This window comes from Aythya marila, assembly GCF_965140915.1.
Source record: "Aythya marila genome assembly, chromosome: Z".
Taxonomy (NCBI): Eukaryota; Metazoa; Chordata; class Aves; order Anseriformes; family Anatidae; genus Aythya; species Aythya marila.
This window is the reverse complement of record NC_139080.1, coordinates 76,065,573-76,084,570: the sequence shown is the minus strand read 5'-3', so window position 1 is coordinate 76,084,570 and position 18,998 is coordinate 76,065,573. Positions and strand designations below refer to the sequence as shown.

The 18,998-nt window shown below is 43.5% G+C and overlaps 1 protein-coding gene across 1 annotated transcript in view; it reads right to left on the bottom strand.

Annotated features, from left to right (window-relative positions):
* Positions 1 to 7,302: 7,302 nt before the first annotated feature.
* PLPPR1 (phospholipid phosphatase related 1) overlaps positions 7,303 to 18,998 on the bottom strand; it is a gene marked incomplete at its 5' end in the record, with an annotated part of 69,550 nt that continues 57,854 nt past the window's right edge. Inside the window, 4 exons of the mRNA XM_082782635.1 lie at positions 7,303 to 7,452; positions 9,483 to 9,614; positions 11,210 to 11,386; positions 17,703 to 17,953. Coding sequence (XP_082638761.1) covers positions 7,420 to 7,452; positions 9,483 to 9,614; positions 11,210 to 11,386; positions 17,703 to 17,953 — 593 coding nt within the window. The 3' untranslated portion in view covers positions 7,303 to 7,419. The remainder of the gene's footprint in view (positions 7,453 to 9,482; positions 9,615 to 11,209; positions 11,387 to 17,702; positions 17,954 to 18,998) is intronic.

Sequence of the window (18,998 nt, the reverse complement as noted above, 5' to 3'; positions counted from 1 at the left end):
GTTTCCCGGGTCTGCCCTCCGGCCCTTCTTGTAGATGGGCGTCACGTTTGCTAGCCGCCAGTCGATTGGGACCTCCCCCGATAGCCAGGACTGTTGATAAATGATGGACAGTGGCTTGGCCAGCTCCTCTGCGAGTTCCCTCAGTACCCTTGGGTGGATCCCATCCGGCCCCATCGACTTGTGCACATCTAAGTGCCGTAGCAGGTCACCAACCAGTTCTTCATGGATAATGAGGGCCACTTCCTGCTCCCCATCCCCTTCCACCAGCTCAGGGTACTGAGTATCCAGAGAACAACCGGTATTGCCGCTAAAGACTGAGGCAAAGAAGGCATTGAGCACCTCCGCCTTTTCCTCATCTCTTGTAACTAAGTTTCCCCCCGCATCCAGTAAAGGATGGAGATTCTCCTTAGTCCTCCTTTTTGTGTTGATGTATTTATAGAAACGTTTTTTGTTATCTTTAACGGCAGTAGCCAGATTGAGCTCCAGATGAGCTTTGGCCTTCCTAATTTTGTCCCTGCACAGCCTCGCTACTTCTTTAAAGTCCTCCTTAGTGGCCTGCCCACTTTTCCAAAGCTTATAAACCCTCTTTTTCCTCCTAAGATCAAGCCACAATTCTCTGTTGAGCCAGGCCGGTCTTCTTCCCCGCCAGCTCGTCTTTGGGCACGTGGGAACAGACCGTTCCTGCGCCATTAAGACTTCCCTCTTGAAGAGCGCCCAGCCTTCCTGGACCCCTCTGCCCTTCAGAACCGCCTCCCAAGGGACTCCACCAACCAGTGTCCTGAGCAGTTCAAAGTCAGCCCTCCGAAAGTCCAATACAGCGGTTTTACTGGTCCCCTTCCTGGCCTCGCCAAGAATAGTGAACTCCACCATTGCGTGGTCACTCTGCCCGAGACAGCTCCCAATGATCACGTCCTCCACCAGTCCTTCTCTGTTTGTGAAGAGAAGGTCTAGCGGGGCACCTCCCCTGGTAGGCTCACTAACCAGCTGCGTCAGGAAGCTATCTTCCACGCTCTCCAGAAACCTCCTAGACTGCTTTCTCAGGGCTGTGTTGTGCTTCCAGGATATGTCGGGGAAGTTGAAGTCCCCCACGAGTACAAGAGCTGATGATTTTGCAACCTCTGTCAGCTGCCTGTAGAATTCCTCATCCATCTCCTCATCCTGGTTCGGCGGTCTATAGCAGACCCCGACCAGGACACTAGCCTTATTGTCCCTGCCGATCCTAACCCAAAGGGACTCGACCTTGTCATTCCCAACCTCGAGTTCTACAACCTCGAAAGACTCTCTAATATAGAGAGCCACACCACCACCCCTTCTATGCTGCCTGTCCCTTCTATAGAGCTTATAGCCAGGCATTGCAGCACTCCAGTCATGAGACTGGTTCCACCACGTCTCCGTGATGGCAACCAAGTCGTAGCCTGCCTGCCGCACGATGGCTTCCAGCTCCTCCTGTTTGTTACCCATGCTGCGTGCATTGGTGTAGATGCACTTCAGCTGGGCCATTGCCTTATCCTCCGGCCTTGCCATTGTTCCCCCTGGCACAGCCCCAACAATCCTAGCCTCAGCCCCATCCCCCTTCCTACCTAGTTTAAAGCCCTCTCAATGAGCCCTGCCAGTTCCTGGCCCAGGATCCTTTTTCCCCTAAAAGATAGGGACCCGTCTGCGGCCATCAGGCCAGGTGCTGAGTAAAGTGCCCCATGATCAAAAAACCCAAAATTTCTGCGTTGGCACCAGCCCCGGAGCCACGTGTTTAACAGGTGGGCTTTCCGTGTCCTCTCTGAACCCCTCCCTGCCACCATAGGGATGGACGAAAACACCACCTGCACTCCCGCTCCATCCACTAACCGACCCATTCCCCTAAAGTCCCTTTTGATAGCCTTGAGGCTTCTCTCTTCAATGTTATCACTGCCCGCCTGGACTATCAAAAGGGGGTAATAATCAGAGGGGCGTACCAGGTTAGGAAGCTTCCTGGCAACGTCCCTGACCCTGGCCCCAGGGAGACAGCAGACTTCCCTACGGGTAGGGTCAGGCCGACAAATAGGGCCCTCTGTTCCCCTAAGAATCGAGTCACCAACAACAATAACCCTCCTGTCTTTCTTTGTGGAGGCAGTCCTGAGGCGCGGAGTCGACCTCCTCGCCCCAGGCATCCTCCTGGGAACACTTGCTACCTCTTCCTCAGCTACTGGTCTGTCGAGCTCCAGGGCCTCAAACCTGTTGTGTAAGGGCACCTGGGAAGGTGGGGCCGTACCCTGAAACCAAGCTTTCACCCTTAGAAAATAGCTGGCCTTACAGTAGCAGCATAAAGACAAGCTGACAGAATTCTACAGAAGAGAAACTGCTCCACTGGCTGGTAAAACAGGATGTGACTGTGAGTGCCTTGCATATCCATCTGGACTTGACTCTGCCACTTGCTCACTACACACCATTAGCCTGCGGCCACCCAAAGCACAGAGAGGTAATAGGCAGCTCTGAAAACACAGGTTGGCGTAACCTGCTCCAGGGGCCCTCTGCTCACCTGTGAAAGTAGCATCAACGGGATGTCAAACATACTGACACCACGTCAAATACAGTGCCAATGACTGACTTGAGTAAGTAGTGTTAATCCTTCAGCCTCCTCCCAGGAAACATTTCCTTGCAAATGAAAACCTTTCCCTGTATCCCAGCTGGCAGTCAGTTAGCCTTCCTAAATTAAAACAGATCAATTGTTACGAGTTATGAGCACATCTTGTAACAACTGGTAGCTGATTCACGTATGCAACATGTAGAGCCTTATTTTCCAAAACAGTGGAACAATCACTATCCAGAGAAAGAGTCTTTTCATGATTATTCAGTGACAACATTAAAAGCCGTTACATCAGGTGAATTAAATCTGAGGACTTCCTTCCTTAGATAGGAACAAATATAAATTTACTTTATTTAATAGTTAGAATATTATCTTATGCACAATTAGTACGAGCTCTTGAGGTCCAGCCTTTGCCCTAGAGTATTAAAGTTTGCATTTCTAGCTTCTGCAACAATTCTGTGTTTTGTAGCTTGGTAGTAGATGGAGGAAAACAAATGGGACCTGATTGGATGGTAATGATTGCAGTCCATCACTGCATAGCACGTATCATTGATCTTCAAAGTTTTCATGTGATTATTCTCTTTGCTTTGGCTCAACATTCTGGGAGCTGTCCTAAGCCTTGGGTTTGTGCCTCAAGTGAGCTTGGAAGAAATAATGAATTATGAATAATGAAGTGCTTACCAAGAAATGCAAGGTTGCAAATGAGATGGGGCTTGTTTGGATCCATGTGAAATGTGGTCTGAGGTGTCTGTAGCATAAGATGCTGACCAGCACCTGACGCTTTTGAATGAGAGCAGTTTTGTTGGACATGCCCATTCAAGACTGGGGGAGGACAAACACTTTGTACCGGTTTTGGTGAAATGTGCCAATTTACCCTTCATACAGGTACTCAACCAAATCAGAGAAAGGTTGTTACTGATATCGGGTCATGATCCAGAGCCTTTGCCCCGCATGAGACACAACTTACATGCCAGGAGGAGCCAGAACAGTTGTGGGTACAGGAGAAGAGCTGCCTAGGGGACAGAGAGCTCTCTGGAAGGGTCACTTCTGCCCAAACAGACAGTTCAGGCATTGCTGCCAGTATTTATTTTGGGTAATATGTCTTTACGGTAGACTGCAGAAGCCACTGTTGAGTCCCTGTATGGAAGCTGCCTAAACTTCATGGCACACTGAGATAAGTCTGCCTTAGAACAGGAACTGAAAAAAAAAAAAAATCCAAAGGCTGTTTAGAGTCTGATTTTTCACTGGGTCACAGATTCCAGGAGGTGGATACATCGTTCCTGAAGGGAGAAATAAAATGCACTGTTAGGTTTCAGCTGCCCATACAGGAGGGCATCTGTCAACTGGAAAAGGCTGGAGGCACTGTAAATCTCATGTAAGACAGGCCCAGCTTCATCTCTTCAGTCATCCAGAACATAGCTATAAGCATGTGTGTGCCTATGAATCTGCATCTACCTGCAGATTTCTCTAGGAGGAGGCATCTCTATGCATCAGGGCTCGTTTGTTTCACCGTGGAGAGAAGGGGCCTTCTTACAACACTGCACGTTAACTGTAAGGATAAAGCACTCCTTCTAGAAGAGGAAAATCCTGATTCAAATACTTCTTCATCCTTGAGGATGGGGAGGAAACTCAAAAACATATTTTCCATCTTCAGGAAGACTGTCCATGCCATCATGCTAAAGGCTAAACAGTGGAGAATAGCGTCACTACCAATTTTGTTGATGCCATTAACCAAGAATGCAAGATGCACACTATGCTAACAGCACACTCAGGAGACCCATAATGCTGGGCACTACAGCTGTGAAAAGTACACTACAGAGTATAAGAGACTACGGAACAGAAAGAGTAGGCTACAGAACATAAAGAATATAAAAGATATAGTATATTCTTTATTTCAGAGTTTAATCCCACTGGTAACCTCTTGCAGTGTGAACGGACTAGGTGCTGCTGACTGGGCATATTAAATGGAGTGTTCATTGCTGATGAGCTTTCATAATGTCATTATCTTCCTAAAGCAGCAGGACAAGGACAAATTTATTCAGCAGCAGTCTTCCCCCAGTTTCAGTGGAATTTGGATCAAGGTTGTAGTGGGTGACCCAGCACACAATCAGTGATTCCTCATGGTTGCAGAAAGCCTGCATGGCCCAGGTCTGATCTTTATATTCCTAAGACTGAACCAGACATCAGTAGAGTTACAAGAAAATACCAACCTAGAAGAATCACTGCATGTCAAGACATAGACATCCCACATTTTCTTTGTGTCACAGTGTAGTGGGTTTACGTGGCAAGGTTTTGGTAGCAGGGGGCTATAGGGGTGGTTTCTGTGAGAAAGATCTAGAAGCTGCCCCATGTTTGGGAAGGGCCCCATTGTTTTCCAGATCTGAGCCAATAAGCGATGTTGTTTTGCGCCTCTGTGAGAGCATATTTAAGACAGGGAAAAAACGCTGCGCCACACAGCATCTGGGAGAGTCAAGGGAGTGAGAGAACAGCCTTGCACATGTCAAGGTCAGTGAAGAAGGAGGGGGAGAGGTGCTCCAGGCGCCGGAGCAGAAGTCCCCTGCGGCCTGTGGTGAGGACCATGGTGAAGCAGGATGTCCCCCTGCAGCCCATGGAGTACCACTGTGGAGCAGGGTTCCACGCTGCAGCCCGTGGAGGAGACCACGGTGGAGCAGGTGGCCCTGCACCGACGGAGGCTGCCGCCTGTGGAAGACCCCTGCCGGAGCAGATTCCAGGCCGGACCTGTAGCCCGTGGAGAGGAGACCACGCAGGAGCAGGTGACCCGGCAGGAGCTGCTGCCCGTAGGGGAGCCAGGTTGGAGCAGTTTTCTCCTGAGGGATGGACCCCATGGTACGGACCCATATCTAGAACAGTTCTGGAAGAGCTGCTGCCTGTGGGAAGCCCACGCCGGATCAGTTTATCAAGGACTGCATCCCGTGGGTGGGACCCCACAGCACAGGGGACGAGAGTGACTGAGAAGGAGCGGCACAGAAGAAGTGCTGTTGACTGACCATAACCCCCATTCCCCCGTTCCCCTGCGCCGCTCGGGGGGAGGAGGTGGGAGAGGGTATATGGGGGGGAAGGTGCTTTTGGTTTCTTTTCTTTTTTTCTCACTTCTCTAGCTTGTTAGTAATGAGCAATAAATCTTACTATCTCCTTATGCTGAGTCTGTTTTGCCCGTTACAATAATTACTGCGTGATCTTCTCATCCTTATCTCAACCCTTGAGCCCTTTTCACATATTTTCTCCCCATTCCTCTTTGAGGAGGGGGAGTGAGAGAGCGGCTGTGGTGGAGCTCGGCTGCCCACTCGAGCGGAACCACGACACACAGGCAAATAACTGAGACCAGGCTACACATTTTTTTTTTTTGATTTTTTTTTTCATCTGTTTTGGAAAAAATATACAAAAAAAGCCAAGAAGAACCAAAATGGAAATGTGAGGTAAACATTCCAGTAAAAGTACAGACAGAAGCTCCATTCTTTAAAGGAGACACACAGCAGTTATCACCATGCTAGAAGAATGAGATGCAGGAAAAGCCTAGAAACAGTGAAAAGTCATGTAATGAAGCCTTTGCCCCAGTACAAGCCATGGCATATGGGCTCTTTTTTTTTTTTTGTGTGTTTTCCTCTGCATGTGCCCTCCCACCCCCCATTATCTTTTTATTCTTTGAACAACACTTCTGAATTTTAAAATAGCAGTATTGATATAAATTCTGTATGGCAGGATTTACAAAATATGCAGACTGCTATTACAGACTGTGTCAGTTTTAGTATTTTTTGTTTGTTTGTTTTTGTTTTTGATTTGCCAAAGCCCCTCGGTGAAAACTGCAATGTTGGGGCAAAATTGGCTTCTTGGTTATGCCAATCTGACTGCCCGGTTATGCCACTTCGGCGAAGAAGTGGTGTCACTTTTCCTTTGCACCAGTGTTACCAGTTACCCCACAAATCTATGATGAAGTTATGAAACACTTAAAGCGCAGCCTCTGCTCCACAGTGATGGCTGTATATCCCCATAGTCAATTCCTGAAGCCAGGTTTCACTGGGAGCTTTAGCTGGGCCTCAGGGAGGAACAGAGATCTAGTGACATGATATAGTCAGCTCACATGCTATCAGCTACTACTATAAATTTTCACGTCCAGTCTGTCTATATTGCAGACTGAGTACGTCATTTTAGTTATTCTTCAATAACTAGCACAATCACCCACACCAGAACAATCAGGCTCTGATTCAGTAAGATGCTTAAGGATACACTTCCAATTCTGGAAACTGCACGGCTAACAGAAGTTCATAATGCTAAGGGATGCTTAAGCAGCTCACTGAATCAAGGCTGGATGCTTATTACTTGTTGATAGTATCATTTTCATTTGGGTTAGATTCCTGATCACCATTATTTTCATCTGAATTAAATATACGCAATTACTTCAGATCTATGCTGAGCTTACTAAGATCAGAATCTGACCCACTTGTAGAAGCACTTTTTATGGTAAGAAAAGGTAAAAGTGATTTTTTTTTTCCTCAAGATATATAAATTCAAAAATGAAAAAAATCTGTGTACAAATATCACATAACAACACCAACAATTCCATAGATGTAGTTCCTCAGTGCACACTTGAAACAAGAAAAGTTTTTTTTTTTTTTTTTCTTTTTCTATTTTGCTTTTAAATTCTGGCATAATAATATTAAAGCTGACAAAAAATCAGGGCAAGCTACATCACTTCCTCATACAAAAAATGTACAAAACATTAGCCTCTAACTAGACATAACATAATACTGGTCATCACAGTTTGACATTTAGTAACTGTGTGTCTTGAAGTATTGTACTGGAGGGTAATAAAAAATAGCTTCTGTTGCCAGTTGTCCATCTCAGGTTACTTCAGTCATAGAGGCAGAGTGGTTCTGCAAAGAGGAAAATGTGAACACATGAACATTTGTAAACATTTTGTCACTTACATATACTAGTGTGTGAAATGGATGCAAAAACCCTTTGCTAAATGCAAAGGTGTAAAATCTGCTGCCCAACTAACAAAGCACCTTAAAAGCAAGAAATGACTGCAAATATGATGTCTATTCTGAGCTCATGGTAGGAAAGGCTGAAGTTGAGCCCTGCTTCTGGGCTATGAACCCTCACTACCAGGCTTGAAAAAGAAGGCGCCACTTTTTCACTAAGGATTTTCACACCGGACTGGATTCTGTCCAGAGAAATGTGCCACTATAGGTTCAAAATACTACATAGTCACACAACTGATGCCATCTAGTGTGTGTCCTCAGTCACCAAGAGTCTAAAAATACCACGATGTAGTTTCACATAGTTCAGCTTCATGTGATGCGTCCATGTAGTTTGTAGTTCCTATGTTCCATGCCTACTAGGCAACATACAGAGCTTAAAATCATACATGGGTGGGGTGGGGAAGTATGCCAAAACACAGGCAGACACAGATATATTGTAACACAGAAGTCCTCTTTGGATGGAAACTGTGTTGATTCTTGGAAGCCAAAGTCGAGGACTTCATTGGCAGCTCAGGGTCATCCCCGGATCATGCTGCACCTGCAGTGTGTGTGTGTACAAGGTAAAACAAGAGTGGGAACAGATGGATAAATCTGCACAAGAAGGACAGTGCATCCCCTATATCTGAAGAAACACTAATTAGCAGCCACTCTGAAGGACTTATTTATAATAACTTATTTATAACAGTAGGATGACTCTTTTCCTGATCTACTCCTGCATGTATGGCCATTTAGAAACTGATACCCTGAATCAGACAAAATCATCTTCTTGATTATAGAGGACATCAACAGTTAAGGCCTAGTCCCCACCTGTACCTCACAGTCCAGAAGCTATAAATAGCTGATGAGACAAAAATTTCTCAGGGTGTGAATATTTGTATCTCTTCAGCTCTGTTGTCATACGCAGTGCAATGTGAATGCATAAGTAGGACTTAGTTTCTGGACTGTAAGTCCACCTGTGATGTTAATGTTATGTTAAGAACTGTTAGTGTGCACAGTTAAGCAGGATCATTTAAAAATCTTCCAGTAAATCTTTGCTGAAAGTCTATCAAAACTGACTCTTCAATTAAGCATGGTATTTCCAGGTGTTAGAAACAGCATCTTCTCCATTTTTTTTTAAATGCCTATTTTCAGTTAACTTGTCAAAGGGTGTGACAAAAGTTTTAGTATTAACCCTGCCACACATCCAGTACATTGCAATGACATGCCACCCAACACAGGAAGTATACCTTAAAGGAAAAACAAATTACACCAAGGCATTTCCGACAATTCCTCCTGGTTTCCAGAAATTCTTGGCAGGTGGCATTTTCTTAGTTTGCTTAGGGTACAGTTCAGTTGTGCCAACACAAATCATTCAAAATTAGTAGTTTAACAGAAACATGATCAACAATGATGCCCATGGTAGCTTACTTTTTTGCAGACTTCAGAGAATGTTATTAGCATCTTCTCTGATGGCTTAGAGAGTAGTTAGTTATACGATTTCTTCTTATAGAACAATTACTGAACAGTAATAAGAATAAAAAACTAATTACTATTATTTGTTTATCCTCAGGGTAACAAATCTTAAATGTTCCAGACCTCCTCAAAGCATTCTTAAGTGTAATTACAAAGAATTATCTTCACTTTTTTTCTCAATTATCTATTCTCCTAAGCAAAAATTTGTTATTGCACAGGACACCTGAAATTCCTTAGCTTTGGAAGTGCAGAGGGGCATGAGATCTACAGAATTTGTTGGTTTAAAAAGATAAATTAAAAAAAAAAAAAAAAAATCTCCCCTTTGTATCACTTCTGTTCAATGGGTTTAATGTTGGGAATGAAACAAGCTCTCCGTGTAGTTATGTATACAACTAGTTTTTAGTTTTTAGCCTGTCATAACAGAAAATGTGTTTTGGTGATGGCATGAGTGAGTGAATTTACAGCACCTGTGCACTCAATGTCTCCAGCGGACTTTCCACCCTTGGAAAAGCCATGAGTGGCATTCCGCGTGGGTCTTCAGGCTTCGGTTTAGAAGGAGCTCCATGAGTGCCTTTAAAGTTATGGACAACACATATCCCCTGTGTAATGCAGAAGAAAAAAACAAAATGAGGTTAGCATGTTCTGTCCACAGGAGTAACTCAAAGGAATTCCCACCAGGGTCTCTCAGCTGCCAATTTTTGCAAAGAACTTCAGCTGGGGTTTTGGTTAAAGGCATCACCTGTCTCAGCCTTGGGCAACAGGGCATTTAATGATACAGCTGGGTATGCCAGACCATCTCAGTAAAACAGCTCATCTTTCCTGGCTGAACCATCCCCAGCCTTCTTATGTTTTATACAGCGCAGCATCCTACGCTGCTTGCTTTTGCATGCCAGAAACATGGACCATCCTTTTGCACATGTTCTCAGCCAAATATCCCCTTGAGACTCTGACTAACATTTCCAAACAATGAAAAGAGCTCATTTGATGGCTTAATCTACCTCATATCTGGATGCCACCAAGATCCTTCAGCATCATTACTTCATGTTAGCAGCACAACTCCTGCAGAGTTTATCCAACAAGGCCTTCCCTCGTTCATGACCAGACTCACTGCACCCACCTGGTGATGCTGGCATGACCATATGCTGCACATACCTTCTTGGAGGCAGGGTACAAAGCGAAAACAAGGCATGCAGGAGCTCACACATCAGCTGTTAGAGCAATTCCTGCAGCCAGTTCCTCACTGGCTCTTCCTCTTTGTTGCTCTTCACACCTGAGCAAGGAGCAGGCTGCAGCCTGGGTGAGTTTTGTGCTGAGAGCAGGCATCTCACAGCAGTCCTCTCCTCCGTGCTCTGGGGAGACCCCTTCCTCTGCTTGGCCGTGGAGCCTTTGCCACTTGCTGGTGGCAGAAGGGTTGCAGGGCCAAGTTGTGGTTGGGAGCAGGCTGCTAGAAAGAGGTACTGGAAGCACGTGGACTGTCCTGACCAGATGTATGCGGTGACTGTCTATCATATTACGTGGGCTACTCTTAAACTGACTTTCCCAGTGGGAATCAGAAAAAACTGCTCATATTAAAGCCATAGAGATTCATATTACAGGTTGGAGACAAATTTTTATTTAAAGGGAACATGGGGATAAATGATTTGTGAAGGTTTTTTGTTTGGGCAAAATCAGAGAGATTTTATCTTGATCTTCCTTTTTCCTGCTCATCTTTTATGGCTTGAAACAAAATGGAGAATGAGGACCATTGCTTAGAGCTCCATGCAACACCCTGTATCCTACATTTTTGTCCCACAGGCAGCCAGTGGGGCTTTGCAATACAGTGATGTCAGAGAACACGTCTCAAGCATTCCCTTGTTTTGACATTAATTAAAATCTGCACCATCTTCAAAGCATTTTTCCAGGACCGGTCAAGTAAGAGTATGTACAGTAATTAAAATAAAATAATCTTGAAACACTAATGGTAGCAAAAATGTCATCATACTAGTCTTATTAATTAATATCAACCTGATTTCATGTTAGGATTTTCTCTGATGGTACATTGATTAGATGGGGCTAGAATTAGTTCTTAGCAACTGGGTTAATTAGCTGCAGCTGGACACAAGGGAGGAGTAATTTTTATTATTTATTTATTTATTTATTTATTTATTATTAACATCTGCTATTAAAAGGAATGGGGAAGGACTGATAGGCTTACCAGAAACAAAGCTACTGCACTTCCCAAGATGAAGCCTGCAATCACGTCCGAACAGTGGTTCCGATACTCAGAAACTCGGTTTAGCCCAGTGAGGAAGGCAGCACACAGGGTACCCAGACACAGCACAGGTTTGGCTAGCCTGCTACTCTTTGTTTTAATTGTGCTTGTGATGTACATCTGAAAAAAAAAAAAAAAAAAAAAAGGCAAACCAAAAATGAAGAGATCTGCCAGAAATTAATCTTTTGCTATCCAGACATATCATAAGTCAACGAGGATGTGATTCACGGCTCATGAAAAAAAGAAATTGAGAAATGGAGGAAGAGGTTTAAGGTAACTCAGAAAACATTTTTAGGTGAATAAAACAGGTACTGGAAAGCGACATTTCAGGGTACCAAATATCCAATCAATTGCACTTACACTGTACTTTCTGAGCTGCTATACGCAGGCTCAGTTTTACTGATGTCCTAACTTGTGCAAGTGCTTGCTCTTATGCCAGTAAACACACCGAGTGTAAATGACTAAATATTTGCAAAAGGGAGTCGTGTTTTACTCCTGCAGAAACTAATATACATATGATGTATATATATGGACCTAGCGTCCATATGAACTACAGCTGCTCCAGCCTCCTAAGCAGTGTTCAGATTAAGAAACAGATTGTTGGCATTAAGAGAAACCACTTCAGATGTCTTCTCTTCAAGGTAAAATGAAATACAGAACACTAGGAATATTTCTTTCAAAACAAAGTTGATTATGAAATTGTCACTCTAAATCATGAATTTTCATGGTGCTTATAATACTGTTTAATGAACTTTACATGTTTTTGGCAGTTCATATTTTATTTTAAATGCATTTTGACAAAAAGAGTAAAACCATGTGGGTCACAATTAACAGCTATTAGTTTTTAATTCCAGAGCCAAAAATACTGAAGAGCAAGCAAACCAAGTCTGATGACAAAACAATACAATAAAATACTTTTCATCAAGTATAGATGCCTGTAAGTATTCCCAAGGTTTGATAAGCAAAGCAAATACATCAAAACACAGTCTTTTTTTTTTTCTTTTTCCTTTTTTTCCCAATATTGTCTTCATCATGCACAAAGATGACACATCGCCTCCCATATATCAATTTTCGTTTTTTTCTTGTCCATATTTATTTTCCCTTCTCACTGACTGGGCCATCCAATTACCCTATTGCTGGCCTCCTCTCTCTGGCTCAAGTTAGTAATGTCAGTCCCAAAATCATTGCAGTACATTAGCTCTGGAGAAAGGGATGGGATGCAGCAATAACCTCCCGGTAGGTGAAGTGGCAGGCCAGAGCAACTGACCAGGGGTCAGCAGGTAAGCTTGCCTCATGGCCTGTATCAAGGCAAAATTGTAAATTCACCTACCACACCACTGCAGCACTACTCTTAGCAGCTAAATTTGCTAGGTCTCTGCCTGGGCAAGTGAAGTCTTCATCCCTAAATGTGCTGTAGAGCACATGAATTAAAGGTGAATTCAATGCATGAATTGGAATATTATGGTGTGTCATAGCACTGGGAATGGGACTCAGATACTCCAGAAGTTCCTGCGTGCTCCCTTTCCCTTTCCCTTTTTTTTTTCTTTTTCTTCCTTTTTCTTTTTTTCCCCAATATGTGAACACAGCACAGGCCTTGAAAAGACACCTAGCAACTGAGCACTAGGCGGCAATGTTGCCCCAGTCATTGCTGCTAGCGTGGGCTGCGCCTACCACAAAAACTCGGCAAGGTTTTTTCTTCGCAAACAATAGGAAAAAATATTACCGAAGTGGGATGCCACTATGTGAATAACTACTGCCCATCCTTTCACCCTATACATTTATTCTCACAGAGGCCTATGGAGCCGAGCAATACAGAGAAGGATTGCAGTCCCATTCTCCACAACAGCACTGCTGTAATTTACAACACCCAAAGGAAAATCAAAATGTCCTTAAAGTAACAGTGCATCCATGCTGTGACAGCTGCAAACCTGAGCTACAGAGGGTGGCATCCAGTCATGCTTGTTTTCTTAAAGGTATAAGATGGAACTGGATATTTGCGTTTCTCATGTGGGAGAGCTTTCTTTATTACAGATGGGATGTTACCTAATGCATTTGAAGTTTCACACATCTCGGCAGGCAAATGTAAACTTGTAGTAAAGAGAACATTTTTAGCAATGAGGGTAATTAACCATGAAAACAGATTGCCAAGGGAAGTGATACATTCTCTAGCATGAGGAGAGTTTAAAACAAGACAGGCTGTTTTTCCAGAATGTATGCTCCAGTTCATCCATAAATTACAAACTGAGCTCAGAAATAACTGGGTGAGTTTCTTCTTCCTGGTCACTGCAGTTTTTGATCTTCATTGCCATAGCCCTTAAAGCAAAGACATTTTTGAAGATTCTCACAATATGTTTGCCCCTGCACTTAGAGAACATTTTCAAAGCCTTGTGTAAGAGCCCAAAATCTCAGTGGAAGTCACTTATATTTGACTTCCTATCCTCTGCAGATGTTTTTGGAAATTTCCTATGCTGCTATTCATGGGGTAAATTTATTTACAGAATTTTAAGTGTTAAAACCAGTTGTTTGATGGCTGGGAGAAGGAGGGAGGAAATGAATATAAAAAGATGTGAGAAACAGAGAATAAGTCATTACAAAAATAAACTACACAAGATTTATCTATATAAAAAATCTATTTGGATTCTTTACTGCAGTAAAGTTTCTCTTATCAGTACACTCAAGCAGTGTGTTTAGCAATGTGCAATGTGTGATAGTAGCAAACATTCTCTGTGTAACTCCTCTTCCATCTATTCCAGACAAGCAAGGAGTCAAGGAAGCTTTTTTGTTCACAAGTTTAAAATAGACACACACACACACATATATATATATATATATCTCCTACATTTATATATGTGTGCAAACATACGCTTACATGTATTTATAATGTATACTATATCTATGTTGAGGAAGGCAGAGCAAAAGAAGTCTGTTCAGTCCTTTCAGTAGGAGGGGAAGATTTATTTTCACCAGAAAGATCACAATTTCAGCCCAGTACTGGAAAATTCAGTGTCCTACAATTTTTATAGATCTTTTCCTTTTCCACAGAGATTTCTACAGTAAGAGCCACTGACAACAATCTGTGTTGCAGAACATGATGCAGCCTCCTAGATGCTCAGTGAACCTGCCTGAGGTGCCAAAGCCTTGAATTTTGTCAATTAGTCTGGCAGGTGTTAACGCTGAAATGGAGGAAATTGACAGTGGGGTCACAGTGACCTGGGTTGCAGAAGGGCCTTGCTGTAGTGTTCTGTACTATTCAGAATTTCCCATATGTTGAAAGTTTCATGTCTAGATATATTGTAATGCTGTAATCTAGCCAAGAAGCAACCCAGGTGTAAACAACAGATGCCAGGTCGTGATCAACTGTCATGAGGCAGAGGCTTCTAGCCAGATGGAGGTGACAGAAAGCATTACTCGTGGATACTGCTAGGCTAGTGTTCAGCTTAACAATCCTAAAAACATTACTAAAATGTCAATGAGAGTGCCTAATCATAGCTTTTAGCCATAGAGACCCTATTTTGACTGTACAAGAGTTCTCCTTGCTTTCAGCCCAGAGACAAGCAGGAGGATCAGCAAGGGTGTCTCCCTTCACTCTACAATAAGAGGTCATTTAGTTTTACTTAAGAAATACTTCAATTTGGTATGTTCAAGTTGAATATCACCACCTCTTAGATGCCCTTGTCATCGGCTTTTCTATGACCTTTCTCACAAGTGCACGATGTAAAAATTGTTTGAAGACATGTAACTAGGATACCCACATGTAACGTAGGACTTTATCTTTTCTGTTTTTGACTGAAACGTTAATAAACTAAGGAATATTTCCAGCCTATCATCATCATCTCCCTTGGTCAATGTCTTAGCACGTTTTCTAACTGTACAGCAGCTTGTACTCTGTCCAGAGACTGTACTACTTCAGGAAGAGTAATAAAACTGCATTAGATATCATTCTAATTTTGATATAAGCATGGAACCAGGGTTGCTGACCTTTTTTATTTCTTTTTCTTCTTCTTTTTTTTTTTCTCCCTCCCCTGTTTTAGGCATATAAGTTTCATCACTGCCTGAAGAGATCACAAAAGTCTTGCTTTGGGTTTCCAGCGTATTTGGCAGGTGACAAGAAAAAGACTAACTGACTAAATATAACACCCAGATTATAGGGAAAAAAAAAAAAAAAAAAAAACAACAAATCAAATGAACAAACAAATAGAAACAATCAAACAAACAAAACAAAACAAAACAAAAAGCGGCCAAGCCAACCACTGTGGGAGCACTGTCACTAGCAGAATAATGAACAACGTACAGAGACATCTCTACAAGATACTTAAGGATCAGTGATTTGACAACATATTTAGTGCCAGAGGGTGTTTTCAGGCAGAGACCTGGGCTAAAATTGTACTGCAGACTGAAAACTTGTGGCTCAAAAAGAACTCCATATCCTGGCTCCACCTGTTATTTTCCTCTGTGGCCCTTTACAATCTCCTGCATTGGGTGAGTTGCAGGGGCTTCTGTAGCAGAGAGTGGAGATGAAGTGGGTGTAAGAGCTGTGCCTTAAACATTTGATGCAGTCCTCTGTTACTTTAAACATCTGTCCCACTGTGGCTCAGGGGTCTCATCTCTTTGTGTGCCATTCGCTCTCCACCAGAGCCATGGAGAAAGCAGCAGAAGTACTCTTGAAAGCTTAGGGCTGAGAAACATCGAACTACTAGGACCTTAAACCCAAGAAGTAAAAGTGCTATTCCCCTTCTGTAGGAATCAGCTGTTTGTAGAAGACGTGGCTGTCTAGGAACCAAAGGAGGTTGGGCAGGGGAATTCCCTGAAAAGCTTACCAAGCCTGGTCTCAGAGCAGTTATCTTAGAGTACATCATGATGGAAACAGCTTCTACAACAATGCTGACTTTATTAGAAACGTTATTTCACATATGGTTGCTTATTGTTCAGAAGTAATGCATGCAAAACATAATGGGCTTTCCAAGCACTTCTGAACAATTCCTGATCAAAGGAGTTAACGGTTTATATCTCTATCATTATTCACACAAATTTCAATGCAAACAGATGGTAAAAGAAACAGCAGTGGGTGGCCTCTTCTTTTCATAGCAATAATATGGTGTTTTATCATCTGGTACCAAAATCAGGGTAAATACCCTGTCATTAATAAGTTTGAGGTTTTTCTCCAATTCTGATGACCTACAGAGAGAATCTGCCACTCATTTGAGTCAGGCTACTGAGGGAAAATATTCCTAGTTAAGCCATTTTAATGTTGATGAGACAGGGGAAGGGAGAAGAGGTGGTTAAATGCTTACTCCATGGCCTCTGGGAAAATCAGCAGCAAAGACAAGATTAGGACCTCATTCTTCTACATTACACAGTGCTGCAAAAGCAACAAGAATTTGATTTCCTTATGTTGGGTTTGTGTGGCAAGGTTTTGGTAACAGGGGGCTGTAGGGGTAGTCTCTGTGGGAAGAATCAAGCAGCTGCCCCATGTTAGATAAGGGACAGTTTTAGCCAGCTCCAAAAAAAAAACAACCTGCTGTTGGCCAGAGCTGGGCCAATAAGTGATATTGTTTGTGCCTCCAGGAGAGCAGATTTAAGGATGGGAGAGAAGAACTGCTGCAGGTGGATGTGGCCTGGAGGAGGCTGCAGCCCATGGAGAGCCCCTGCAGGAGCAGGCCCAGGGCCGGAGCTGCAGCCTGTGGAGAGGAGCCCACGCAGGAGCAGGGGGTCTGGAGGAGCTGCCGCCCACCCGTGGGGGACCCGTGCTGGAGGAGTTTGCTCCTGAGGCATGGATGGACCCTGTGGTACAGAGCCGTGTGGGAACAGGTCCTGAAGAGCTGCTGCCTGTGGGCAGCCCCCGTGGCCTCAGTTTGGGAAGGACGGCATCCTGTGGGAGGGACCCCATGGGGATCAGGCGCAGAGAGGGACCATGAAGGAGCTGTGGAGACAAAGTGCCAGGGACTGACCGCAGCCCCCATTCCCCTGTGCTGCTCAGGGGGAGGTAGAAAAGTGTGAATGGGGGGAAGCTGGTTTTAATTCGTTTTCTTTGTTTTCCACTTCTGTAGCTTGTTAGAAATAGGTAATATGTCTCTCTAATCTCCCTATGCTAAGTCTGTTTTGCCCGTGACAATAATTGTTGAGTGATCTCCCTGTCCTTATCCCAACCCTTGAGCCCCTTGCATCGTAATTTCTCTCCGTTTCCCTTTGAGGAAGGGGAGTGAGAGAGTGTTTGTGGTGGAGCTCAGCTGCCCAGCTGAGTAAAACCACCACAACTAGCAGTGCTAAAACAGAGACAGAGCAAAGGGGATTTTCCATCACGGGAAAGAAAGAAAGCCGTTCCTGAAACAACCCTCTTTTTCTTAAAAAAAAAAAAGACACTGTAAGACAAATAACCTCATCTAGATGTACAGGCAGAAACCAGTCATACATATCAACAATCATCAGTGGTGCTCACCGTGGCATATAAAGCTGAGTAGATGCTCAAAGCAGCATGTTTGGATGGAAAGGATCTCCTTGCCTTTTCAATCACCTCCACATCCCCGGTGCAGATGTTGCCATTGTTTATGAACTGGTGGTGGGTCCGGCAGTCGTTTCCAGTGTAGTTGGGTTTACACACAGTCAGGAAGTATGGAGCCAAATTCCCAGTCACAACCTGGCCAGCATTTACAAATATATCAGTAGCAAAAAGTCCAAACGCAAACACTCCTGTGAAGAAAGGTTAAAAATAAGTATTATTCAAAGAAGTTTAAAACAGTCTTGGTACCTGAAAGGAAGATATATAATGAGAGATAAAGGAGAAAACTCTGCTGTCATTACCTGGAAAAAAACCCTGTTGACACCAGCAGAGCCCTGCATGGGATTTATGGCATGGAAGACTGCATGCTCAACTATGGCAGGTGCTTAACTCAGTGGCTCCAGAAGGACTCAGAAAAAAGGCTGAAAGTGGTAAGTAAATGCATAGGTACTTGTTTGATTCAAGCTCTGAACAGAACTGTGAGCTACATGTTTCACTGCAAACCCTGCATCTATACTATGCCTGCAATGTTTTCACTATGACAAGGGCTTGCAGCCTGCAATCAAGTGTCATGCACATGAGCTGTTAAGGTGTTTATGAATTTTTACTAAATGTGGGCGAAAAATGTTAATATAATAGCTCTGAACTACAAAATAAAAACCAGAGGAGCAGTGTAGTGCTGAGACACAATTAACCTTACCGTAGCATGTCACATATCTTTTGGATTGTGACTATTCACTATTCTGATATTGCAAAATTAAGATTCTGATCCAGCAATATTTGCCAAATCATTTGGGATACGTCTTCAATACTTTTGTCCAGAAGACCTTTCCATACAGTTGCAGTTCAGCTTATGCCAGTGGGAGCACATACCCTCATACACTACAGCTGAAAGTATGCACTTGAACCCAGAAGCTTTTGCAGGGTTGTGGAGCATCCCTTGCTTGAAACTGCAGTAGTCACATCCTCCAGTGACTCCCCATGAGCATTATCAGTATCTGCTATGGCTGCAATGAACATATAAATTCATAGATCTTTGCGTGCAAGTGCTTGCTACATACCAAAGGACAGAAGAGCAGGTTTGCAGTAATGTCAAACCCAAATGTTTCAAAAGACTAAATCACCTCAATTTTCCTCCTACACATCACTAAATGGGATTAAAGTATCATAGAAATTTAGAAAAAATAAATATTTTACTTATGGTCTGGGAATGCTGGCGGTCATATATTTTTTCCT